The sequence below is a fragment of the Sciurus carolinensis genome, chromosome 7, assembly GCF_902686445.1.
Source record: "Sciurus carolinensis chromosome 7, mSciCar1.2, whole genome shotgun sequence".
In the NCBI taxonomy this organism is placed as follows: Eukaryota; Metazoa; Chordata; class Mammalia; order Rodentia; family Sciuridae; genus Sciurus; species Sciurus carolinensis.
In genome coordinates this window covers 55,674,350-55,701,606 of record NC_062219.1, presented here as the reverse complement: position 1 = coordinate 55,701,606, position 27,257 = coordinate 55,674,350, and the positions used below count along the sequence as shown (strand labels likewise).

The following is a 27,257-nucleotide window of genomic DNA, read 5'->3' as shown; positions in this document are numbered from 1 at the left end:
GATTCTACATGTAGGGTAAGGAGACTTGGGTGGATTCTATATCACATTGCTGCCAGGTTGCTGTGGAATGATAAGTTCATTCTTAGTATTCACTGCACCAGGCAGTAGTCAGAGATGATGATGGGAAGACAGACCTGTTCCTGCCTGCTACAGGCTTGGAGCCATGGGTGGAAGACAGAAATCACACCAGTAGTTGCAGAGGTGCATGCAACTGTGTTGTCAAGAGAAGACTAACCTTGGCTAGAGAGATTCAAGAAGGAGGCAGTGTAGTAGTTTTTCCAATGCTATTCATCATACAAAAACTAAGAAACAAACAAACAAACAAAAATAATAATGAGAAATTTGGCCTACAGCTAGTCATATGATATCTTGAATCTTTAGGGTAAGACCCATCTCAGGGGCCGCATCCTATATGGCCCTCCCAGTGATTCGCTCCAGTAGGCCTGAGACCAGGTCAGAGAATATCCTACCCACCATGCCAGGGGACTCTTCTTGGTACCTGTAGGCACTATCCTTAGATCAGCAGTTCCCAACCCTGCTCGTACATTACAGTCACCTGAAAAAAAAAATCACCCATGTCAGAGCCTCACCCTGGACCAATTAAACCAGAATCTTTGAAAGGCAGGGGAGGCGGGGCAGTCACCAATACGTTTTTTAAAAAACAAAAACACTCCAGATTATTCCAATATGCAGTCAGGGTAGAGAATTACTACCTTAGACAAATGGACTCATTCCACTTAGTCCTATGGTGAAGATTCAAAATTTCACAATACAAAACTTCAGAACGCAAATGAGATTACGTTGGTGAGAGGCGAGTGTCAGTGCTTACGTGGGCACTTCGCATGCATTCCGTTTCTGTGCCTTGTGCTGGAGACACAGAAGATGGCTGGAGAGTAGAATTTCTTGGGCTCTGGAGTCAGCTTGGGTGTCAGAGGGCCCAGGGTCTTGGAGATTCAATGCAGAGGCAAACATAAAGGCTCAATGAAGAAGCAAGTTTCTGTCTTTCTCTCTCTCCTTCCCAATCTCCCTAACCCCCCTTTTCCTTCCATTACTATTAAATTTAACATCATAAACTATGAGACTGTATATGGATGTGTAGTTCTTTTGAAGAATCACACTCAAATCTTAGATAATGGGAAGTTTTTGCCTGCTAAACACATAAAAAGTATTGTGAGCACCTTACATGTAAGTGGAATGAATGTATTTTTGCCACTAATGTTGAAAATATCCCTAGCATCTGGTGTGTATGAATGTGTATACATAGTACATGCATAATAAACATATTCCACCTTATGAATATTTATACACAAGATACATATATATTGAATATAGACATACATATGTAAATAGTACCCCTTGTAAACTATATGCAAATTGCGTTTCCAAGCATATGTATCATAGTGCATCAGGAATATAATAAACCTACCACCAAACTTAGCATATTTTGAGGTGGCATTTCTACAGAGTTGTTTATGATAAGGCCTAGTTACCACCCGTACATTTATTTTTTTTTCAGTCACGTCAATGTTTGTTAAGTATGAACTAAAAGTAAGTCACGGGACATGGCAGAGTTAGAAAGATGAAATAGATGTGGTCCCTTCCTTTAAGGGACCCACACCTATACCTTACCCAGTGGCTGAAAATTTTGTCATAAGAATCTAATATTGCTGCTGTCCATTGGCATCTTATGGCATTTCTACAACTGCCTTTTGTTATATACCCCCCTGCTACCTCTACCAGTTGGGGTTTAAAATGGTTCTCCTTTATGCTTTATTAACTTACACCCTGATGTAGCTGCAGAGTGGTACCAGTGTGCTGAGAAGGAACATCATTAGTTTCGTTGCCGTGACAACCACTGGACACAATAACACCCACTTTTTCCTCTGTCACATATAGTTAACCCTATAACTACATTTTTATTTTACTCAGATTCAGTGGTGGTGCTGGGTGTGGGAAAGGTACAATAAAAAGACATCAAGTCCCAGAGGTGTTAATAAATCTCCAAAATGAAACCAAAACAACTTCCCTGCAAACTTCTTATAACCCAACTATTACTGACCATGACATCCCACTTCCAAATTCCATCCAGTTCCCTCCTTGCAATAAGTAGCAGAAACCTTTAATAAAAACAAGCAATACATTCTCAAATGTACAAAATATGAATCCATTTCCTAAAATAATAATCCCCAGGATAGCTGGGGAGCTCTTAGTGACACACTCAGGGCAGGTTTCATAAAGGAGAAACAGTACATAAGCATTGTCCTCGCTTTGCCACTGATGTGTGCTCATTGTTTTCTACCCCGCAATCCATACATCACAACAGGTAGTTCTCAGCTGTTCCCTTGGTGCCAGACATACATTTTATCTAAAGAGACAGCAGACAGAACTACCTGCTGCTTCCTGTGCGGCTCTCCCTGTGTTTCTCTCCTTTTTCCTACTTCACTGGGGCTTTTAAAAATCAGCTGGCAGGGAGCCAGGAGCTCATCATTTTAATGCAGTGCAAAATGGAATATGCATAATTATATGCAAGCCATATGTGAGGGAGACAGCTCAGCTGTGAATTTCAGGAGGCCAGGAAAGAGAGAGCAGTTAGGGCTAAGATGAGATGAGAGCAGAGCAGAGAGCAAGTGTCACCCAAATGAATGGTTTAATGAGTGTGCTGCAGGCACGCCCCTTTCACCTACCTCTCCCTTCTCGCCAACTCCAAACCAGAAACCGATGGAGATTAGAAAGAGAAGACCGTATGCAAGTGGTATTGCTAATGGGTTTGGTTAATGTCTCCATTTAAACTTCAGCTTTCTTAATTAACAGTGTAGATCAAAATAACCAGTAACTTATAATGCAGCTTCTTAATTAAATCTTTTCTTTTTCTTTTTTTTTTTTTTTTTTACTGCATTTGATTGAAGAATCATTGTTCTTACTAGATCATCGCTCCATTCAGATTTTTATTTAAAAATTGAGGGGAATCAGTTTATCTCTTAATAGTATTACAATGCAAAATATAACTATGCAAATTGCTTTTCTTATGGCCTTGCTATTAGAATTTTTTAAAAGTGCATTATCTAGAGATTGCTTAAGCATGCCAAAAAGTTTAAACACGTATGTATGTCATGTAATCCTAAATGTGCAATGAACAATGCACATTGGGAGACTAAAGTGGTGGTGATTTCAAAAAATGACTTGATTTGGGTTTGCTTCATGTTGTTTTAACTATCACACCACAATGAATTTGAATGTTCAAATTAAACAGTAAAGAAAAACAAATCCCAAATTTTGATATCTAAAAGGCGTACTGCGTATTTAAACAAACTTCTTAATAATGTTGTTATTTTTGGATTCCCGTTTGTTTAATGATCTGAGCTGTTATGCTTTTAGCTTTTATTCTTCCATTATTTGTAAGTCCCTAAATAGGCCATTATATTTCCCTTCAGGCTAGAGATGAAGATGGACATGCTGAAAATTTTCCCCAGCAGCACTATGCTAAGGAAACTCCAAGGCTTGCCTTCAAGAATAACTGCGAACTACTTGTAAGAATAACATACTTACGACAAGTCTAGAATGTTACTTTAGCACAGTGAAAACAGTTTTTGAAAGGGTTTGTTCATTATTACATAATTTATGAAATATTATAGTTTTTTCTGTATAGAGTTCTAAATGCTAATTCTGATATCACTGAATATTAATTATAAGATCTCAAGTTGTTTGCACATCTTTTATATCTGATTATAGAGCTTGAATGGCCCTGTCTTTATGAGCTTGTTTTGTATAGTAGTTTATAAGCAGCCACTTGGAGAATGGCTAGTAAAGTTAAAAATATGAAGACAGCTGATATATGTAGCTTGGAAAAAACCCACCCCACCCCACCCCTCCTCCTACACTAATTGCACACTATTGTAGGGGACAACCATTGTACTATTTCGTTCTGCTACAGAAGATAGTGAAGTTGACGCGCAGTACCCCCTTTAGAATTCAAGAATTCCTCCATTCTCTTGCCAAACTCCATCGTCTCTCCTCTGCAGAAGGAGTCAAAGCAGTGCACGAAGGGGGGGGAGTGTTTACTAGTCATGAGCAAGAGGACATCAGCTGTGACAGAAACTGGGTTCCAACGCAGGGTTAATTTGCTGTTCATTTTAGCATTTACAGTGAGACAAGATGAAAAGCAAGCAGGAATGCCTATTATATTTCTATTAAATGAATCTGTTGGGACCTAATGTTCTTGATTAGCTTTTGAAAATGAGTGCTCCGCAATGCATTTTCTGTTTACCTAAAGTAAACAGAGAATGAATTGTCATTTATTTAGAGATTCAAACACTGCTTTTGAAAATGAAGCTTTATGAAGGATCTAGCTACGCTATCCCAAAACGTTCTTTTCTTTTCAATTGCATTAAAGCAAAACATTTGCTCCAACTAAATGAAAACGGGAAGAGAATGAGGATGCTCAGTTGTTACATTTTGAGGTAGTTTAATTTCTGTTTAGTTTTTCGGCCAAATATAGTACTGCTCTGCCAGGTCTCTGTATTAGGAAATCCCACATGTAACAGTCTTTGGATTTAGTTCTGATACCAACTGTTCATTAAAAACAAAGTGTCCAAAGAGCAGGAGAAGAGAGAAAAATACAGGTCTTACCGTTCTAGCCGCAGGAGCTAGATGTTGACAGAAAGAACCTCCTCTTCCTGGGCCACAGTCTGCAGGGTTACAACAGCTCCACTCATTCTGTGTGCCATCCCTTGACCAACCAATCCGCAGGCAGAGTCACTGCTTTTACATGAAAATCACCTGATATTTTATTTGAAGGCTCTTAAACTTCCAGACCTGCTGGCATTACCTGTTCTGGGGAAAAGGCTTTTTGCTTTAGTCTGAACATTTCTCTCCATAACTATGGTTAGACCATAGGGGCCATTTATGCTATGTTTTGGTATCAGAATGCTTTGGGGGAGTAGCTTACTTCTTTTTAGAGAAATTGTTAAGAGTAATGTGCTGTATTTAATTTTTTTTTTTCTATTTACTGGAAAAGTGAACATTTTTGAGTCCTGGTTGTGGTCAGTTTATAGAGGAAGAAGTAAGAAGTAAATGTGAACATCTTTCCCAGTTGTCTTTAGAGAACACAGGCGTTTTATTATTGCTATGCTTATGCACCATATTGTGTTGGCAGTAGTTTTGAGAGACTGGTACGATCTTCATCCTTCTAGTCACTGTTATAAATGCTTTATTTTGTTCGGCATACTTTCCTGTGATAAAAGAAAAAGAAGAATAAAGAGAAAGCACAAGTAAGCTTATTTCTCCAAGGAGAAATTTCATTTTTTTTTTTCAGCTGCAAGAAAAGTAATGGTGCTTGGCTGTTATGAAGTCCTGAGAAGTTATGCTTCCATATGAAAAAGACTTGTTCATTCTTAAGAGAGAAATAGGAAGTCCTTGGAGTTTTCTTAGTGCAGCATAGAACAGATTTTTAAAGAATCTGTCAGAGAAGACTGCAAGCTCCACTCCAGAGTGCTTTTTTAGCTTAAGGGTGGTTTTGCCTGCTTCTCGCATGGTTCACTGAAGCCAGAGCAGCAGCCAGTTAGCAAAGTGTGGGAGAAAGCATTGAGGGCACAGCTTTCTGCTAGGCTCCCAGAGGATCAGGAGCACATGGCTGGCAGGCTAGTCCTCTGGGACATGGGCACTGTTAGACAGTGCCCTGACCAGGTAGATGGGACAGTACCTGGACTTTATTATTGATCATTCAGTGTCTCTGCCCCTCCCCTCCAGCCTCTGCTTCTTGGAAGAGGGAGGAATATTAAATAATCTAAACAAAACCAAAGTAAAATCGATGCCTAGAATACACAACTATGTATCATCAGAAGACACTGCAAAGAAAGCACTGGTGATAGGAAAATCTGCTGTGCAACTGTAGATTTCCTGTAGAGTATTGATTTTTTCCATTTAAATCCCAAACTGTGATATGTGCTTTCACACTTAATATACAACACAGATGACTAGATATTTAGCTTGGTAGCCAAGATTCTTTAGTTGGTGATCGCAGAGTTGTTTCCTTATGCTTTTTATTAATTTTGGAAATACAAGGCTATCAAGATGAGTGACATCAGATAAAATAAGTGCTATGTACCAGAGTTCAGTGTGACCACCTACCTTTTCATAAATAGGTGTGAGTGCATGTGTATGCACATGTGTGCACACACACACACCAGGTATTCTGCTGGAATTTTCAAGTTTCTGACCAGAGAAGACAATTTTCAGTAGAAGAAAATGTAGGAAATTTGCATCATGTTAACACTATAGCAACATGGCTTACAAGATCCCAGAAGAGGGAACATTTAGAACCAGCCATGGGTGACTAGCCCTCACCCCTAATTCCAACTCCATTATTGGTCACTTTTATTATTTTTGCTTCATTATTTTGGGACTGAAAAGCTTCTCATTTTTCCTACTAAATCGCTCATGTCACTGGTGGGCTTGGGTTACCAGCTAGAGTAGGAGGAGGTCATAATCGTATGGTGAATTCACACCTTCTCATCAGCCAGTTCTTCCTCAATTCTTGAAAACTGACTGAGAGTAACATCTAGCAGAAACAGGGCATATGCTGGGTCCTTGGAGGAAAAAAAACTTATAGCTAGAAGAAAAGGGATACTGAGAGGTTTTGGAGAGGGAAATAAAGACAACAGGGCCTATTTATGAAATTTTCTTGGACTGGGCCTAAGAGAACATCACTGTATTCAGGACGAAGGACAAAATATAACCACAGAATAGCAGCAACTGAAGTAATATTATTTAGTTGGAAAGAAACCAGGTTTAGAAAGTCCTGAAAGGGGAAATCAGAGAAAGGAAACTCAGGGGTAAAAATTAGCTTGTCTTCCTCAGTTTCAGATTCCTGAGTCATCACCTAGATAAAGTCTGAATCCCTATGGCTTTTCCTCAGGCTGTTAGGGACGAGGGTTTTGCGGAGGGAGAGGGAGGGAGCCCACAGCTGGCAGGCTAAACAAAAATAGCACGGGAAAGAATTCTTTCTGGTCACTTCCAATGCCAGTGTAGGGAGAAGATGAAAACTATTTTAGTTTTGTGGACTTGTGATGGGAAGGAGAGAGCTTAGGTTGTTCTTCTGGGGGTTGATTTTTCCATTTCATTTCCCTGTGCAGGCAGGCAGGTGATCTTAAGGGTTTCTTGTAGTCCTTTTGTAGTAGAAATGTCCTGTATGAATACAGTGTTAACAAGGCTTTCCTGAGCATCTTCTACGCACAAGGCATTGGTTAGACCAAATAGAAAAAGTCAGCCCCTTCCCAGAGGTGCTTACAATTCAGTAGGAAGAATAATGCATATATAGAACTGTAGGCATCAAACATATGGACTTTCAGGTCAAAAAGTCAAAAGTTTGCCCTAATTAGACTCTATTGCTGAGGGTCACAGGCACAAAGGCTTAAAATTGACCATGATATTTCTGACATCGTATTGGATTCCTGTTTTATCTCTTAGACCTCTCTGAGCTTCAGATTTTCATCTGTAAAATGTAATCATAAAAGGCAATAAATTTAGAGGACATTGTAAAGATCGAAAATGATGACATGTTTAAAGTGCCTGGTGTACAGTAAGCACTCACTACATCATAGCTGCTATTAATGCTTCTTTTTATAGTCATGATTGGCATCATCACACAGTGAGCTGTGACCCAAAAGAGTCCTAGCGAAGTTCTGGAGTACAAAGGGGGATGAGACTATTTCCTTGTGCTATCATGGAGGATGGAAGGGAGGATACCCTTGAGCTAGGTCTTACAGGAGTTGGGCTTTGAGAGTTGGAGTGAAATGTAAGGGAAGTGTTCCTAGCAGAGGGAAATAGCATGGGCAAAGGCAGAGAGGTGGGCAGAGCAGGGCTGGGTGTTGAGTTCCTGAGGGAGAAGGGGTGGGCCCTGTGCAGGGGTCTCAATAAGCAACATGATCATATCAGAACTGGGTTTTAGCAGTTCTGTTTCAGGGAAATGCCTAGTGCTTCTGGGGATTAAAAATTATTATGGGAAGTTTCTCATGTACATAAAATAAGAGTAGTGAGAGTCATATAATGTACCCTCATGTTCCTTTCACCTAGCTTCAACAATGATCAGTTCAAGACTAATCATGTTCTCTAATCATGTTCTATCTATCCTCTTTCTCCCTCTTTTTTTTTTTTTTTTGGCTCAATTATTATGAAGCATATATGCTTCTTTTTTGGTGGGGGGCAGTTGGATGTTTTGTTTTGGTTTTGGTTTTGGTAAAGACTTTAGCATCCCTCTTCCTTGGCTAGAAAATACCATTGACACTGATTGAATTGAGAATCAGAGCTTGGGAATTATGCATACATAAAACAAATGACTCCCTGCCCAGCACAACTTTGTAAGGCTTAGACAACCAGAGTAAGTTTAAAAAGTCCTACTGGTGAAAGATACACAACAGTGCCAGTCATTACTTGAATCATATTTGCTCTCAGGCCTTGGTTCTAAAAGTATTTATTTAAAAATATGGTTATGCCTCTGCAGCCCAACCCAGCCTATCAATATATGTTAGCCTCATCACAGCAGTGAGGGGAAATTCTGGATTTCTGTCATGTATAGCCAGCACTACAACTTTCCTGCTAGATCATGGAAATATAGTAAGAGCCCTTAAAAGGTGATAGAAACTGCCACATTTCATTTGAATCTTAATAGACTTTCATAATAGATGCAGTTGACCAAAAACCCTCCCCTTAATACTGTTGTTCTAACAAAGCCAGATTTATGCCCCAGCTCAACTACAATTTGCAGACTCTTGCTCTGATATTGCAACCAAGCAGCAAGGGGTAAAATCCGTGGCGAAACACTGCAACTCCCAACACATCAAATAAAACATCACATGATGTATGCGTGAGCAGTGTTCTATGTACCAGTTTCCTGAAACAGTAATCGTAATAATCCCAAAGGTGTAGAATGACCCAGAAAACCCAGGGACTGATTGCTTCTAGAGAGAGTTGGCCTATCCCCACCACCATCCTCCTGATCCCCTGAGTCTGGGGCTAGTCCTATGTTCCCAAAGTTTTGGGGACTATTTTTAAGAAAAATAAAACTTTCTGGAAGTCACAGTAACAATATTGGATGAAGCGAGGGACAGCTCCAGTGGGTGTGGCACAGTTCTGCTTTCCAGCAAGACCTTCTAGAACTCTCCCAGGTGGAGGAGGTGGATGCCACCTCCAGGTGGAGGAGGTGGATGCCACTGGAGCAGTCATATTGTACCACACCTGCCTCTGCTGCCGCCCGTGCTGTTGTTTCACCTTGTTCTCCAGCTGTGTCTGCTGCTTTTCTCTCTTCAACCTCTTGGCTCCCATTTCTGCCGTATCTTGTGGCAGGTCTTTTCTCTTGTACCATGAGCCTCTGGACCTTAGTGGACCATCTCCTTGCTCCTCCCACCTGTGCGAATTGTATTTTAACTCTCTTTTTAGTTTCAGCTGGGGGAGGAGCCAGCTGGGTAAGGGCTAGAGTTTCTCAGCTTCTGCTCTGATATAGGGGCTGTATTGAGGGGAGGGGCCTTGAACTGATCAGAGGCCCCTGGTTCCCAGCAGGCTCCCTTTGCCAGGGCATGGAGGGTCTTTCAATTGCCCAAAAAGGTTCATGGCATAATGGTTTGTTTTTCATTCTGGTTTCTCACACAGTATATCACAGTAGTTCTTAGAGAACTGGAGAGAAGTGTGAAAGACCATGTGTTCAAGGGAGACACTGTGGGCTGATGAATAAGAGCAGGAGTCTTAATCCCTGTTTTTCAGATATGCCAGCTGTGCCATCCAGTCTGCTTTCTAACCTTCCCTGAACCTCAATGTTTTCATTAGTCAATAAGCATAAATACAGAATCTACCCACCTCAAAGGGTTGTTTTGAAGAGTAAACCAGATCACATATGTAAAGCACTAAGCATTCCTGGAACACAGTAAAAGCTCCATAAACAGTAGTCTCATTACTATTAAAACAGAGTGAGAAGGATGCAGTAAAGAAAACAATATCTTGAGGCAAATGCTGGGAACACCTGTCTTTTATTCTCTAACTCAAGTCTTTCCCCAATTGGTTTAGATGTAATCTTTCCAAAGTCCACATGCAGTATTTTAATTTAGGTAAAGGAACTTCAGAGAACCCTTGACAGTCTATCCACTTGCCCGTTTATGCCCAAGGAACTAGAGATGCCTGCTGACTGCCTAGCAAACATAATTGATTTGTGAAATATTGCAAAATCTGAATACTGTTTGGAAGAAGAATCTAAAAAATGGTATGGTGTTGTGGTGAAGAATTTGGACTGTTGTGCCAGACAGTTTTGTTCAGATTCAGGAACATCTACCACTTTACCTACTGGCTGTGGCCTTGGGCAAATTACTAAATCTCTGTGTCTGTGTCCTCAGCTGTAAAATGAGGATAGCAGTACCAATGTGCTAAGGTTGGTGTGAAGTCTAAATGGATGAATTCCCACAAGGTGCTTAGAAAAATATTTGACAAATAATTGGTAATTAATAAATGTTGTTATGATTTTGATTATTCTAAGATTGCTTGCTTTCAAACACTTCATTGACTTCCACTTGGCCAAATTTCTAGATTGTCTGAAAGTTGTACATATGCACATTTGCTTGCGAAAAGTCACAGAATTTTCATGTGGATAATGAGGAGGACATAAGTGCATTATGCAGGTAATTTTTAGAGCTAAATTATTTATACATATATTTATATTTATATATAAAAGCTCTCAAGGAGGGTGTATTCCATGATCCAAGACCTCTTCATCCTGCCCAATAATTTTAATAGTAAAATTGTTAATTTCAGAAATGTGAGACTAAGAAAACAAATGCAGAGCAAAGAAAAAGTCTAATTTACGCAGGGAAATATCTGCAGTAGTAAATGAAGTTGCCTCTGATAGCATGTTGGGAAGGAGGCAAGGAACTGCCCTGTGTGGTTTACCTCCAGTGGTATTTATTTATTTATTTATTTAGAGTAGTGGGGACTGAACCCAGGGTTGCTTTACCGCTGAGCTACATGCCATTTTTTATTTTTTATTTTGAGACAGGATCTTGCTAAATTGCTAAGGGTCTTACTAAGTTGGTGAGGCTGGCCTTGAACTTTTGATCCTTGTGCCTCAACCTCCTCAGTTGCTGGAATTATAGCTGTGCCTTACTGTGCTTGACTGTGGTTGGTTTTCATAGACCCTCTTTTAATCCATGTTCTCTTTCCATACCTTTGCTAAGTAGATATTGTTGTTTTCATTTTATAGGTGGGGAAAATAAAATGCCCAGGCATTCCTTGCCCTGGGAGGGAGGGACTCAGTGAAGTCTCAGAGCTGAGGTTTGACCAGCATCTCTCTGACCGCAAGCCCAATTCTGTGCTCAGGCCAGTACATACTGTTGCCTTCTTAGGGTAGGGACCAGGTCTTATACATTTTTCCATCCCAGGGCCAGAGAGGGTTGTGGGACAAAGGAATTAAGAAGTTAATAACCACTTTCTAGCATCATTAGCGTAACAATTCTTTGATAGTCTTTGGAGACCAGGAAGAACATCTCTGGGGAATGTTAAGAAGGGCAATTTATTCAAAAAATCATGTCAGTGTTTGAGAATTCCAATGCATAATGGATTGTGGGGAACAGAATGGAAGTGTGTATATTTTTTAATAATGTAGACTCGGTCATTAACAGAACAAATGTAGACTTTAGAAAAATATTTTTAATATGATAAAAGCATATGAACGTATTTTAAAAATCAGACAACCACAGATAATATATAAGTGCTAAGTTTCCTTTTGAAGATTTTGATACATTTTTTTCATGACTATGGCGATTTTTACAGGGTTTGAATTATGTTGAGTTGGTAGGGTTGTATTCCTCATGGTGAATGGATCTATTTATTTGGAGACTTCTGACCATAGAGTAGCTTATGGGAGTCAGGTGTCAGTCACATTCTCCCTCATCATTTATTGCTAGAAGTAAATAATTATCTAAAATACCAAAGAAAATTCACCTCTGATGGCTTTCAGGAAACTATAGATCATATATCTAGCAAAACCAGGAAATTAGATAGAATATCAACTATCAATAAAACAACCGGCAAAAATCATAATCATATTCAGCCATGTGTTTGGTTTATGGTTAGATGAACAACCTAATGAAATTCTCTTGGGGGAAAAAGTATAAAAATATTTGGAGTTTAGAAGAATGTCATGTGGTAGTGAGGGAGGCAGGAAACAGGAGATAGTGATGTGGGGGTGATGGAGGACTGGTAAGGGGAGTTTGATGATAGAAGCCTATGGTTAAGCTGCGAATGAGTAGGTCCATGAAAAACTGTAGTCTTTAAAATAATGTTTTTTCTCATTGCACTTTGGCTTCAAATGTCTTTCCCATTTATGTTTCTTGTGTACTTCATTCTTTTCTGGTCCAAGGTGTCAGGTTTTCCTGATCCTCTTCCCTCCACCTCCACCCACGTTACAGTGTGGTTACCCAAATACGATCAGGAACTGAGACCTCTTTCCAGAGGAGTGTGCTTGTTCTCCCATATTCCAGACAGCTCCCCTGGCTGGGGCTTGGTGAAGCAGGAGCTTTGTCTGTCTTGTTCACTACGGGACCCCTGAGAACTGTGCTTGGCTTCCACCATTTATGATGGATTCTAGGATGTGCTTCTGCCCCTAATGTTTTGACAGTTCAGAAATAGGAGTCACATATTACAATCAATAACCTGTCTTTGGTTAGTTGGCAGTGCTTTCTCCCTAGTGGTATTAAAATAATAGCATCTTAGCAATCAGTGGCGATATAGATTCAGTGAACTGTGGAGTTAGATGCCCAATAATTGTTTATCCAATGAGTGTATGCAATAACCTATCTCCCTGGTTCTTGTTCAGGTAGGAACTGGTTCTAGATTAAAACTTGGTTCTGGACTGTGTCTGCCACTGATAAGGTAGAGTTGGGGGTGGCCTCTGATTATCCTGGCTGAACATTTTACTGTTGGACAGGAACTGATAGGGTGGCTTCATTCATTCATTTTTGCAAGTGAAATGTTGAACCAGTTAAGGTATATGCCAGCAAAACCAGTTTTAAAATAATAAACAATACTTTTGCCTTAATTATCCAGAAAATTACTTAGTGTTCTCTTGAGGGTTACATATCCATCAGTGTTTCTCTTGAAAATTCATGAAGATACATTGGAAGGGGAGAAATGATCTCTTTGTCTTAACGGAAAAAGCTGTAGGTAGCATTAGGATGCCATATAGTTTTCCCTCCTCATCATCACCATCACTACCACCAGTACTCCTTGGAGAAGTTCCCAAGCTATAAGAGAGACAAAGTACACATGAGTGATTTCCTATATTTCAGAATATTATTATCTACATTTAGGATATCAGACTGTAGCATAGGTAAACTTGTACCTCAGATTTAATTGTGTGAAATCCTCTGATATCTTTGGTTTGGTGTCCTTTCAATGGAAAATTCCATTCATATTCTGGTTCTGGCATTGTAGCAGGATATGCTATATTCTTCTTTGTGTGAATGGGGAGAGAAAAAAAATCACTGAAACTTTTTTAAGTGGCTGAGCCTGAGATGGGAAGGGAGGTGATATTAAATATTGAGCATGTGCTAGGAGAAGGACTTCACATGGAAAGTGTCCAGATTATTAAGATGTATGAAATATTTACTGGCCTCCATCATATGGCCATTTCAATCACTGATGCTTTTGATTTCCAAATTGTGTGATAAATATGTAAGATATTCCCAGAGAACTGAACGCCATTTTTGGCTTAGAGGAATATTTATATATTTACCAGATAGCTTGAATTTTGAATATGTGCAACATCATTGCGCATGTATACGTATACACACATATATGTATATATATACATACATATATGATATATGAAGGCAAATTTTGCATATCCTATGTAGAAATGTGGATATGTATATAAAGGAAAATGAAAATAAACTAAAAGTGTTACTAAAATGTTTATGAATCTATGGCATTTAACTCCTCTCAAACATTTATGGAGTATTTTTCTATACTAATTTGATGTTTATACATGAATATATAAAAATAAATAACATGGAAAATCAAATTGTAATGAAATTTGTATTTTCATTTTTCCTTAGCCTTCATGCATTTTGATTTTTAAACAGTGTTCTGACTGTCATCAAATCAGCCAAGTTGAAAATTGAGCTGCATCAATGGAGACAGCCAGTCTCCAAAAAATACCTTTTCTCATGGGATATATTCTCCCTGGTTTATTTGTTCTGAATAGTTTCCTATAGCTCTAATTTATTCTTTTGTATACACTGCATTGAAAACCATGTGTATAATGTAATGCAATGTATATAAAGATTTAAACCTTAAAAAAAAGTCTGAGTATTTAGTGTCAAGCACATATCTCAAAAAATGAAATTAACATAAGAGTAGGTGGTGAGAGGGGATGTGTGTGTGACCCAGATTTTGAAGTAGACATGCATTTGTTGGGTGTCTACTCTCATCCCATGCTGTGCTTAAAAATCCTGTTACAGTGCAAACTAAGTATAAATGTGAATTCTTCTCATCAGGAGTTTACAAACAACATTACTTATATGAACAATATAACCAGTGTATGGTAAAGTGCCAGATAGGACAGTTTGGTGATTAGAGAGTAGAAGTACATATTAAAATATGTATGTGCTCCATGAGGACATGTAGTGTCTTTTAAAGGGGAGGAAATGATGGGCTGGAATTATCAGGAAGAGCTCCCCAGAGAAGAGAAACCTGGGCTGGTCCTTGGAGGGTGGGTGGCAAGGGCATTTCCAAGGGCATTCCAGGGGAAAAGAAGATGTGGTATGATGGTGAAAGAGGTGAGCATCATGCACATGGGGGGCAGGTGGGAGACTGCCTGGGCTGGCATCATTCTGCGAGTGGTAAGAATAGAATTAACTCAGTAGATCGTGTTCAGATGGTTAAAAACTCTGAAAGCCAAGCAGCTAATTTTACATTTGGTGTTTTAGACTGGAGGGAATCTGTATTAGGTACCTGATCCAGGAAGTCCTGTTATGTAAGAAATGCTTTCCCAGATTGGAGGAGAGACTGGGGAAACTTCTAGAAGGTGTTTAGAACAGGCAAACTGTGATAAGGACAAAGACCTCTTGCAGATGGAAAGGCAAGAAAGAGACTCTGCAAATGACTGTCCAAAAATATTGGTCATCAAGTTCTTATGACTGTCTTAATATAAATAACTAGCAAAGATTTCATCTCAAGCCAATTTTCTTGTAAATTTAGATTTTGGATAACAGTCTTAATTAAGTCACTAGTTGTGCGCAGTAGGAAAAACAAGATCAAAGTAGAAGCAAGAAACTGAAGTTTAAAAATATTTGTGATCTAGAATGATTCAGGGATCACTGTGATTTAAACTGTAAAACTACAAACCAGAAAAAGAGTTTCCTAAATTTAGATTATTTAAAGAGGAATAGCATCTCCATCAATAGGAAAATTCCACTTTTCTTTTGGAAGTGAACACAATCACCCCCTTTTTTGGTGTCATTTTTCTTTATAAGCTGACAAATTTCAGAATATATTACTCGAATACCTCATTATTGATCTGATGAGAATCAGTTTTTCTTTGGTCAGTCTGGAATATATCTGGGGCTTAGTTATTGTTATAAAAATAAAAAGGAAAGAAACAAAAGTCCAAAATAATGTGAGCAAAATGTCATTCAGTGAAGTTGTTGAAACCCTAGAGCAGTTCCCTTGACTTGGCCTCCTCTTTAAAATAGTTGAGCTGCCCAGGCACAGATTTTCAAAGTCTCATGTTCAAGACTAAAGTGGAATACAGAGCAATAAGGTACCAATAATGGCAGGAAAACATGTAAACAGAAAATGAGACCTAATGTCTTTCCTTTGTCCTGGCTTCTTTCTTTCTGAGCCCAATATAACTATTTAGTCTAATTTAGTTTTAGTTTTAGTTATGCTTTCTAAAATTACAGTGTGTGTGAAGATTGGGATTTTTTTTTCCCCAGTAGGAATTACAGTATATGTAAAATGCCCTTCTTTCCTCCTGTGGGAATGGTAAGAGTCAGATACCTTCCTACTCTTGCAGGCTGGTCAGGCTGCAGTATGGAAGCCCTGATGATGTGAGTGGCACCCCCAGGACCCAGTAACCCTACAGCCTTGACTCTAGTAGATTGGCTGTCCATCAAAGTGTGAGCCACACAAACAAGGAAAATACAGTGACTACCTTTTAGATTGTGAAACTAAAGCTACAAAATTATGTTTAGATTTTGAAATACAGATTTTAAAAAAAATAGATGTGGTTGAATCTACTGTTCAAACAAAAATGACCAAAATTCATGAGTTTGCATTTTGCATTTTCTATTGTAAGAAAGCCTTGTGGGAATTATTCAGGATACTGATGGTTGGAGCTGAAGCCTGTGATCTGGAGTCCCTTCTTCATTCTCAGCTACCATCATCACCATCTCTTTAGCTTTTCTTGGCCAAGACATTAACATTCCTTTTTTTTTTTTTTTTCTATTTGTTCTTTTTAGTTATACATGACAGTACAGTCTATTTTGACATATTTATACAAACATGGAGTATGTCTTATTCTAATTAGGATCCCAGTCTTGTGGATGTACATGATGGTGAGATTCACTGTTGGGTATTCATATATGTACATAGGAAAGTTATGTCAGATTCATTCCACTGTCTTTCCTCCTTCCCTTCCCTTCCTTCCCCTTTATTTAATCCACTGAACTTCTATTCTTCCCCTCCTCCCCTTGTTGTATGTTAGCATCCACATATAAGAGAGAACATTTAACCTTTGGTTTTTTGGGATTGGTTTATTTAACTTAGCATGGTAGTCTCCAGATTCTTCCATTTACTAGCAAATGTTATAAAGACATTAACATTTCTAATCTTCACAGCTAAATTAAATAGACTTTATGTAAGTGCCACACATTATCATGTTGTCCTCAGAATTCACATCAGAGATTCCTTCCATCCTTTAGTCAACAAGCTTTTGAGAGCCTACTATGTGAGATACAAGATGTCTTGAATGGGACCAAAATGGACTAGATTTTTACAGTATTCAACCCCTCGTTTTTCCAAGATTATCATACATTTACCTTATATTGCTAAATGCATAGGTGATATTATTAAACTATTTCATATATAAAATCATCTTTTTTTTTTTTTTATAAAATCATCTTAATAAGGGCTTTGAAGATGCTCAAGAAATATTTATGAATCTCTGAATGAATAAGCCATACTGGTGTGCTCCCTGTTGGCAGTTCTCCACAGTCTGGTACTCCAAGGTCTCTCCGGTTTGGAGGGAGTTGTCAGGAATGTCTGGAATGTGCAGCTCTGGCTGCGTTACATGTCTCAGCCATCCAGGTTCTTAGGCAAAATGAACAGCGGAAGAAGCCACCTATAGGCTCCAGGATCACTCTGTGGCCCCATTCTTAAACCAAGGTACACCTCATCCCTGCACCTAACACCCAGGTTTGTTTCCCTAATGAGAGTAAGACCTGGAGAGAATTTCCTCCAAATTGTATTCAATTCCCTGTATTCATTTTTATGTTGAATATAGCTACTAGAGAAGGTATCAAAAGTAATATTCAAGACATTTGATTTTAAAGTAGATATTTTCCCCCAACTATTTCAATTAAGGTTTTAAATGAAAAAAAAAAAAAACAAACAAACAAAACCTACTTTGGAAACGCCACTACATTCCCAGGCTAAAGTGACAGACGTGCTCTGGCTGGTGTAGGATAGCACTAGTGCATCCAGACTTCCCACCCCCACCCATCCCCTTCGCTCTCTCTTTCTCTCTCTCTCTCTCTCTCTCTTCCATGTTGTTTTCACATGGAATTACATTTTGAGTCCAAGATGTAAGTTTTCTCTGGAATCCTTCTTCTGCTAAATTGGTTCCATAGAATTATCATTTATAGAATTATCATTCTTCTTTTTGAAATAGAACTATGCAAAGTCTTGAATTTTATTACAGAATTTAATACCAGTAATTACTTAAAATTTAATGAATTTCACTACTGACTTAATTGCTTTTGAGTAGTTCCACTTAACTTATTAAAGAGAAGCAAGGACATATTCATTTAATGAGCAGCAAAAGTCTTGCCCTCACATCTGCCTACATTCTCTTTTCAATTAATCAATTATAGTTCGATGGTGTGTAATTACACATTAAGAAAGTTATTGGATAGCGCAGCATGCCTGTCCCAGGGGGCTCATGAATACACTAATATAACACACCTGTAATGACCTGTGCGTAGATCTGCAAATTACACTCATTTCTCTTTCTCTCTTCCTCTCTTTGCTAAATTAAGATGAGAGCAATTACCATTAACTTTTTGAGTCACATCTAGTCAATGTGATATGGAGAAAGTGAAAAAGAAAGATGGAAAGAAAAGTAAAAGTGGAAGAAAAAAGCTTTATCTGCAATTATAAGTCATCTGCTTTTTGAAATTAGCTTCCTGAGACTCCATCCTGATTGGAGAGCTACTGCAGTGTCGCAGAGCAGGGGTCATCCATCCAAACTGTGTCTACTGAATCATACCAAATACTTGAGAAAATCAGGCCAGCATTATTGGAACTCAAATAGCGACTTGCCTCTCAGCTTCCTTCAATCTCCTGATGAGAGAAATAGGAAAACAGGAAAACCTTTTGAAATCACATTCAGGCAAATTTGCTTGGCTTGTTTCAAATCAAACCAAAGTCTGGAACTGATCCCCATGCAGGAGCACTAAGCCTCTGCATAGCAACTAAGCTGTGTTAAGGTGGGGTGGGGGAAAAAGAAAGAAAAGGAAAAGAAAAAAATAAAGAAAAAAAGAAACCACTAAAAACACAACACACACAAAGAGCAAATTTTACAACATTAATGGCCTGAAGGGTCTGGTTATGTGAAGGGGTCTATTCCAGTTATGTCCTCATTTATGCTAAACCAGTAAAACTCAACAAGAACCTCTTAATCCAAATCATATAGTCGGAGACATTCTAAATGCCTAAACCAACCAAGCAATTTTAAGCAAAATGCCCTGTTAAAATAAGCTTTTGATGTCTGCACAGCTCAAACTCAAGAAGCAATCTGTTGACATTTTCCGCAAATGCTATCTTAGTGTGAGACAGAGGCAGCAGCGGCTTCCTGAGTATTCTTCAGTGTAAAGGGAATTTACTCCCCTACCCTCCCTCCTCCCCTACAAATAAACCTCCCTTCCATTGTCCCCTCAGTGAGGTACTGACAAGGTCAAATCTACTATGATTAATGGCTGTCCATCAGAATAGAAAGGAGACATTGATACTTAGCTAGCAGATGCCCATGATCATGCAAATGAATGTGGTGAGCCTTCTTGGTAGGGATGGATTTGCTTTGTTGGTGTTTTAAATTCTACATTCAGTTTTGGACATTCAGTGTGCAGTTTTCTCTGCCTACAGCCACGGGCTATCTACACTCCATTGTCACTTGAGCAGAGCCTGCCTCCCAGTGTGTCTTCTGGGGATGCCCAAGACCCCACTGGCCCTGAATGGGGGATGTGTGGCAGCATCAGAGGCACCTCATGTACTTTCAGGGTGTGGTTTTTCCTGGCACTCCTGGCCTGTTGGGACAAACGTCTCTGCCCAAGGGGCTGTCTTCCTGTGTGGGCTACATTTGTGGCATCTCATGGGCCTCCATGGGGTTGAATTGTAAATAGTGGCCGCCACATAAAACATGCCATCTGTACCCCTGTGGGTAGTAGGATGGAACACAAAAAAGATTTATTCCAGGAATATGAACTGATGTTTACAGACATGCCAGGACTGGCTTTTAAAATACAGTGGAAAACTGTCTCAAAAGCAGCTTAAGTACCATGTAATAGAAACCCGAAAAAAGGGCCATAGGGGCATAAAGGAAGCCTGTATGCTCCCAGAGATGCAATGAGCTAGTGTATCCACACCAGATCTCTTTGTCCAGAGACGTGAGATACCTTGAGATCTCCTCATGAGTTTCTGTGAAAGCAAGACAAAGACCAGGGTTGCCTGTGGTTCTCTTTCTCCGGGGGTCTAGAGTTTCTCCAACCCTTGTAATAATTTTAAGAAACTGGAGGGGAAGAAAGTGAGTTTGAATTGAGCTAACTAGATCACCATGGGGAAATTTCTCTACTTGCAGGGCCGGGGTTCAGGTCTGTATTTGGGGGCTCCGTGACTGTAGTGTGATGACCACATGTCCCAAGGTTTTCCCTATTTTACATACATTGTCTGTTTTCATAAATTAGTGGTCCTCAAATGAATTCAAGTGGCCCAGCTTTTGGAAAACAGTGTCGATCTTTTGAGAACGCTGTGAATTATTGACATATTTAATCCCCATTGTGTGAACTGGGAGTAATTTTTGCCATCTATAATATACATATGAAATATAAAGTCATAAACAAGAGCCAACAGGTTCACAAATATATAATCAAGCTGTCTAAGCAGGATTGACTGTTTCTGGTTTTCTATTAGTATTCCTTTGTTGCTTGCTGTTTGGCTTTGTCATCTTTGAATGCTTGTTAGCAGATACGGCAGCCTCAGTCTGTGAGATAAGCCCTTTTCTACTGAATTTGGCTAATTCCTGTCTATGCATGGAATAGTTATTGTCTTGTGATGTAATTGTTTCACTGTTCATCCTGGTCTAGAGAACCGGCCACTGCCTTTATAGAGTGGCCCTAAGTAGAGTGGGATCTCATATTTCTAAGCTCAACTCTGCCCCTTCACCTATCTCCCCTCCCTGCTTCCTTCCCCTTGGAAACTAAGAAGGGTGAGGACAGGCAATGGGCAGGTTCTTTTGGTCTTTACGATGTCATACCTACTAGGACGCCCCCTAGAGGTGTGTGGTAAAATAACACTCTCCAACTTGGCCCTGAAGAGAGGTGTCTGGACCCAGGCCTGTAAATTGTGCCAGCACTTTGGAGCCTGAGAGTTTGATATTTTAGATTCTCTAAACCTGACTCTGGCATGTGTGTGAGTCCTCACATGTATGTGCATGTGCATGCAGCAACTTTTACTAAGGTTCAAGTTAGCGAAGGGTCTTTTTATCACTGCACTGTGAAAATTTTTAAATTAAATATGACATTCCAGTTCCTAAAAATTCTTTGGCCTCCTGGCCCCAGGAATTTCTCCCTGGCCTCATTTGCCTGCAGGTTCTAGTCCCCTGTGAACCTGCTTAGAGTGTTTCCCCCTCTACCACTTCTTCCTCTCCCTGCTCTGCCTGACTAGCCCTCATATCCAGAGTCTCCCCAACTTCTCTTGTATTGAACAGGTTAGCCATAAGCCAAACAACCTTGGTGATTCCTGTATTCTCTGGGTATATGTCCTTTCTTTATCCCTCCCATATTACATACCACAGTATTTCTTCTTTTCTTTTCTTTTTTTTCTTTTTGACATGCCGTGGGAATAGAGCAAATCAAAGGAGGGCTGATGGTTGTGCCAGAGGGTTAAAGACCAGGATGCCCTGTCTGCAGGCCTGTGGGGGCCGGCAGGGCCGAGGTGGGGGAGCCTGTTCTGGAGAAAAGCCCAAGATGTGGTGGAACTTAGGGGGCACTACCTCTTGCTTGGCTAGTTGCCAGTCTTCTACCAAGAGATTATCTTGCCACAGTTTAGTCAGGAAGTCTTCTAACTAAAGGTGAGGAAAATGCATTGGAGAAGAACGCATTTGCAAAATGGGTGCATTGACATTCCTGCCAATGGTTTGGGAGAAAATGAAAGTGGTTTGATTGTAGCAGCAGGTTCAACTGGTCCAGCTTACAGACAGTACATCCTCAGAAACTGAGTTTGAGAATTATGGTCCCAATCTCTGAGAAGGTCCCATGAGGTAGGAAGCTTAGCATGCTGGTATGGTCTCCCAGTCTGTCCCTGACTTAGTAATCAAACCTGTATTTCCTGAGACCATGTTTGTGCCTTGGTTTGGGATTCAGAAAATATGATCTTCGTGGCTGTGGGCTGATGTCCCAGTCCCTAATTGCCTATAGCCCCTCACTGCTCAAAATGTCATCCACCCCACACAGCATGGACACAGCCTGGGCCCCTATTAGGAATGCAAAATCTCAGGCTCCATTGACCTCCTGAGGCAGAACTGCATTTTAACAAGATCCCCAGGGCTTTGGGGGAACATTGAAGTTTGAAAGGCTCTGGACTAGGGTATGAAGATTGGTTTTTATCCTGTGCTTTGGGACAACTTCAGTGGTCTCCTTATCATTGTGGGACACACACCCACAACACATTCACACACATCCTTAGCCTCTTTCACAGCCTCTGAGAAACTTATGATGTGGAGCAGACAGACTTCTTATCCACAGTCGGGAGAATATCTTGCTGGCAGTCAAGGAAAAGGAGATTGGGGCAGTGACAGTGGGTGTATAGCTGTGATGGGGATGGGGGACTTGGTCTCAAGAGAGCGTAGCTGTGTAGGAAGGCCAGCTCTTTCCTTCACTGCTTCAGTGTGTTTGATGTCTGAGATTTTGTTTTGTTTTTGTTGTTGTTTTTGGTACCAGGGATTGAACCCAGGGGAGATTAACCATTGGACCACATCCTCAGCCCTTTTTAATTTTTATTTTGAGACAGGGTCTTGCTAAGTTAGTTAGGATTTCGCTAAGGTGCTGAGGCTGGCTTTGAACTTGGGATCCTCCTGCCTCAGCCTCTGATGTCTGAGTTTAAGGCTTCAATTTAGGAAGAATAGGTGAGGCAGGCAACTGTGTCCCAAATTGCCTCCATGTGCATGGAGAATTTGGGCTCCATTGTTTAATCTCTGGGACGAAAAGTGAGGACTCCCACTTGGCAGGATCAAGTGAGGGATGGAGGCAGTGCCCTCACAGGGTTCCCCTCCCCCACCTTGCTTTCTGCCTTCAGGTGCAGAGGAGTCTAGGTGGGGCTGATGAATGTGCACTTGAGAAGGGAAGCCAAGGCCAGCCCCAGCCTCTGCCCCACAACTTCAAATTTGCTGCCTGTAATGGTGCCTAATTTGGGGCTCATCACCATCTACCATGGACATTGAACAGGTGATGCAGTTTAGCATCTGGCAGCCTCAGGGACCTTGGGTTTTGAATATTCTGGGGAGAAAATCCCATTGTCCACACCAAGAATGGGGACCAGGAAGAAGGTATGTGGGAAGGCTTTGGGGCTGTTAGCATTTGACCTTAAGTCCAGTCCCAGGGACATGCTCTGAGTGATGTTATTGATATGGCTCCTGTACATTTTCCAAGACACCTGGTTTTAAATGTTCTGCCTGTTGTCATTATAAATCACTGAGACAACTTGGGGCTCCAACCATACTTCCTGGTCTGCCTTATACACCCCACGCACAGCAGAACAAACATTGTCAGATAATGTGTCCTGATTCTTTTCAGGCAGTTGGTGGCAATTTGTTGCTCAACAGGAAGTGGACAGTAACTTAAAGGATCATGTCTGTGGCCACCTGGAATTTCTGGGACAGGCCCAACATAAAATATTCTGGTCTGTTATCATTCAGCCCCCAAGGAACACTGGTGCGCCTCCAGCTGGCCCCTGGTGCTTTGCTGCTGATGTCAAATGCTGGCATTGTTGCAGAAAAAATTAAGTTAATGAATATAATTTTTTTCCATTTAAGAGTTTGTCTCCTACTTTTTCTTACACATTTGGCACCAGGCACCTATTGTAGCAAACATATGCTAGCACTTGTGAAACTGAATGAGCAGTAGGAAAAAATGAGTACTGATGAGCTCAGAAAGAGCTGACCAGGTGTAGTTCAGCAACCTTTTGTGAACATACGGGCAGTACGCCTATGAGGTTTTCTGGAATGTGTATATGCAATATAATCGAGGTAATCATGTTTTCTGACTATGAGCATTGTCTTTAGTTTAAATGATATCATTTACCAGATCAGCATTTCATGGGTTTCTCTAGAGAGTTTGCCCCTGACCAGGTATGAGACTTCCTGTGTCAGCCCAGGGTCTCAATAGTTGCTGGAGCTGTGCTCTTTATGGGGCTGGCTCTAGAGAGAGGTGGACTGGTCATAATCATCAATGTGCTGAGGCGTACTTGGCTGAAGGGTTAGATTTCCCACTCATGAAATTCCACTATTAGAGGTTACTTTCTTGGGTTTTGAGTGCTACATAAGGGAAAAATCCTTACAAGGGTCGACATTTTGACTTCCATTTTCATGGGACAGGGGTCCTGAAGGAAGGAGGGATAACCAAGGGAGAGATGAACAGATGAAGGAGAAGGTAGACTTAATGTCATATATCTTAACATATCATGGTTTATTCACAATTGGACTCTCTCTCCTTGACCACCCAAGGGGACTATCAGTGATTTGGTTGGATTTTTGTGTTGTGGCTTCCCTTCACCTCAGAGGTTCCAAAATGGTGATGTATAGACAGGGACATGAGGATGCTGTGGGTGTACTTTTTATGTGGAGGTGTAAGGTCCTGGTCCTTTCTTGGGCAGGATTATTTTCTTTCTGAGGTGATGTCTTTCCTACTTGTATGATATTAAAATGTTCCCTGCCTTTTTTTTTTCTTTATAAAAAATGAAATGGCAGCAATAATAATTAGTAACTCCAGAAGCATCGTTAGGCAAAAATAATTCAAGGGACTGACATAGGGTTGCAAACTTAAAAGCTGATTTGAGCTTTTGCTGACTCTGGAATCTAAAGTCAGGTAAACATTGTGTAGTGTGCAATGGCTCGCTACAGAAACAGCTCTTTTGAAAGGAAAGCTTTGTTTATGTTTCCAAAGAATTCTCCATCTTATACTACATGCAAGGTCTTTAGAAAATGAGTTAAGAGACAGGCCCTCCCCTCAAGGACAGATAGGACAAGCACTCAAGTGACATCAGAAATTATAGTGACCTGTGCTTTAAGCAAGGGGAAGAGTGCCAAAGAGAGGTCTCCAAGAGAAGCAGTTCATGCCTGATTGAGGAGAGGGATCAGATGGGTCTGTTAGATTTGGCATCAGGAAGCCCCTTAGCCTGACATAGAAACAAGGGTCATTCTTCACTCTTGGTCTGTTCTTCAACCTCCACCTCATCCCCAACACCCGCCTCCCCACCAAAGAAAACCCTGGGCACTGTTATCCAGCATGTTCTTTCTTGCCCTAGATATTTATACCTTAATCTGCTACTTTCAGCAAGTGACAATGAGGTTAGATGGTGTCCCTTAGCCCTGTGATCTCAGCAGGATTTTTGTCACACACCTCACCAGTAAAAAAATAATAATAATAAGAAGAAGAATTTTGCACACACACCCACCGTTATTTAACTGCTTATAAATTGTACACAGGTACAACTGTTTTAGTATCTGTATGTCATAAATTCCCATGCAAATAGAAATGATGAACAATAAGCAAAGACATTCTCACATTCTCTTCCCTTACTTCAGCAAATATCTTTGTACCCACCGAGGTACTCCAGTCCACCTTGAAGATCACCAGAGACGTGTTCATGAGCTGTTGAAGGAGACTGGATGTTATCATAATAGCTCTTTACAGACAGGAAAAGCCCCACTCTTGAGCATCTATGCAACGTGTAGAGAAGGGCAGGACCACCGTGGAGCACAAAGCAGAGATTCTTTGTCTTCCGTCTGCTGGTAGCGCAGAGTTAGTATTTAATACATCAGCAGTTGGTCCATTCCCAGGATCTCCCTGCTTGACCTTCAGGGGTTTCTAGGCTGGAGTAGTAGTGATGTTAGCATCCTGGGTAAAGGAGGGGTCTTGCTGCCTATCTCCATTAGGCACAAGGGATCCCAAGAAAGAAGAAGAGGACAGAGGTCTCAGGGTGGGGGAAGACTTGCAAACCGCCTGCCCCATCCTATCATTTCTGGCCCCAGGGAAGGGCTGAACTGGGAGAAAGCACTAAGTTAGGATTGGGAAATGAGGTCATGAAATACCTGAGATAATAAACTTATAAAGAGAAAAGATTTATTTTGGCTCACAGTTTGGGGGTTCCAGTCCATGATCAATTGGCCCTATGCTTAAGGCCCGTGGCAAGAGTGTAGTGAAGCAAAACTGCTCACTACATTATCTAGGAAGCAAAAGGGAGTGGACAAGAGAGGCTGTGATTCCACTATCCCCTTTGAGGGCCTGTCCTCAGTGACCAAAGCATTGCCTCCTACAGGTCCCACCACCTCCCAATAGTACCACTCGGGGATGAAGCCTTTAACACATGGACATGTGGGGGACATTTATCCAAACCATAGCAGCTGCCTAAGTACGCCAGTCCTCCATCATGTGGCATTCTTTAACCCATTCTTGCCCCAGGATTTCTAGCTCTATGAGGAACTCTCTCACTGTAAAAACAGATTTCAGTTACCATAAGCCAAGTTGGGCCCATGTAGGGCTCACTCTGTAGGAATTCATTCAGAGCCACTTTTCTTACCTATACTACCGCGTACATAGCTTGTGGACTCTGGAAAACATGAGAAGACACTTAACACTTGAACAAACTCCATCAAGCGCCTGCCAGGTGTCAGGCCCTTGTGGGGAACTGGGAGCAAAACGGGAAGGAGGTGGATTATTCCCTTTCTGCCATACTCACTTGGTCCAGGGTTATTGGGGCCTCCCTGAGCAAGACAGGTTGTGTGGGGCTGTTGAGCTGGCCCATCTACCTTTCCCACAACCTCTGGACCATCTCCTATAAGAGGTTTCTTGACCAGAATCCTTGCTAGCTCCTGAGGAAAAGGGGCACATCAGAGGGGTCTGACCCACAGCCGCAGCAGGGAATAGGGGGCAGTGATTAGGGAGAGAGGGACACAACAGGTTAGAGATTCAAACAACGATTGGTGGCTTTTGCTAAGAGGCCCTGGCAGATGCCACATGGTTGCCATTCAAGGACTCAGGGAGGCCCTAGACACTGCTAGAGTAATTGGATCAGAATCCTGGAAGTGGGACACACAAAAAGCTCTTGAAGGGATTCCAGTGTGTTGTAAAGTGCTTGGACTATCGAAAGGCAGGCAGGTCTTATTCCAAACATGATCTTCTAGCTGGTTCTGAACACACCACAGCAACATGGCCATTTGGTCTACCTCACACTTATCCCCTCCCATACACACACACACACACACACACACACACACACCATGGGCAGGAGAGTGAGAGAGAATTAATGAAGATAATTGAATGCTGGCCCTGAGAAAAGTTGAGCATTTGTTCCACTGGTAATTTTAAAATAAATTCATCATTACTCTAGTTACTGTTTGTAGCAAGTGAATTGAATACCTGGAAAACAAAATGATTCTGGAATGCTGGAGGGAGCAGGCTGTCTGCTTGGAGGTGCTGCCTGGTGGGTCCCAAACCCAGAAACCCTGCCCT

The 27,257-nt window shown here is 40.8% G+C and overlaps 1 protein-coding gene across 1 annotated transcript in view; it reads left to right on the top strand.

Annotated features, from left to right (window-relative positions):
* Positions 1–27,257, top strand: part of Sobp (sine oculis binding protein homolog) — a 158,907-nt gene that overhangs the window by 87,036 nt on the left and 44,614 nt on the right. The window contains 1 exon segment of the mRNA XM_047558312.1: positions 3,432–3,527. Within this exon segment, the coding sequence (XP_047414268.1) occupies positions 3,432–3,527 (96 nt within the window).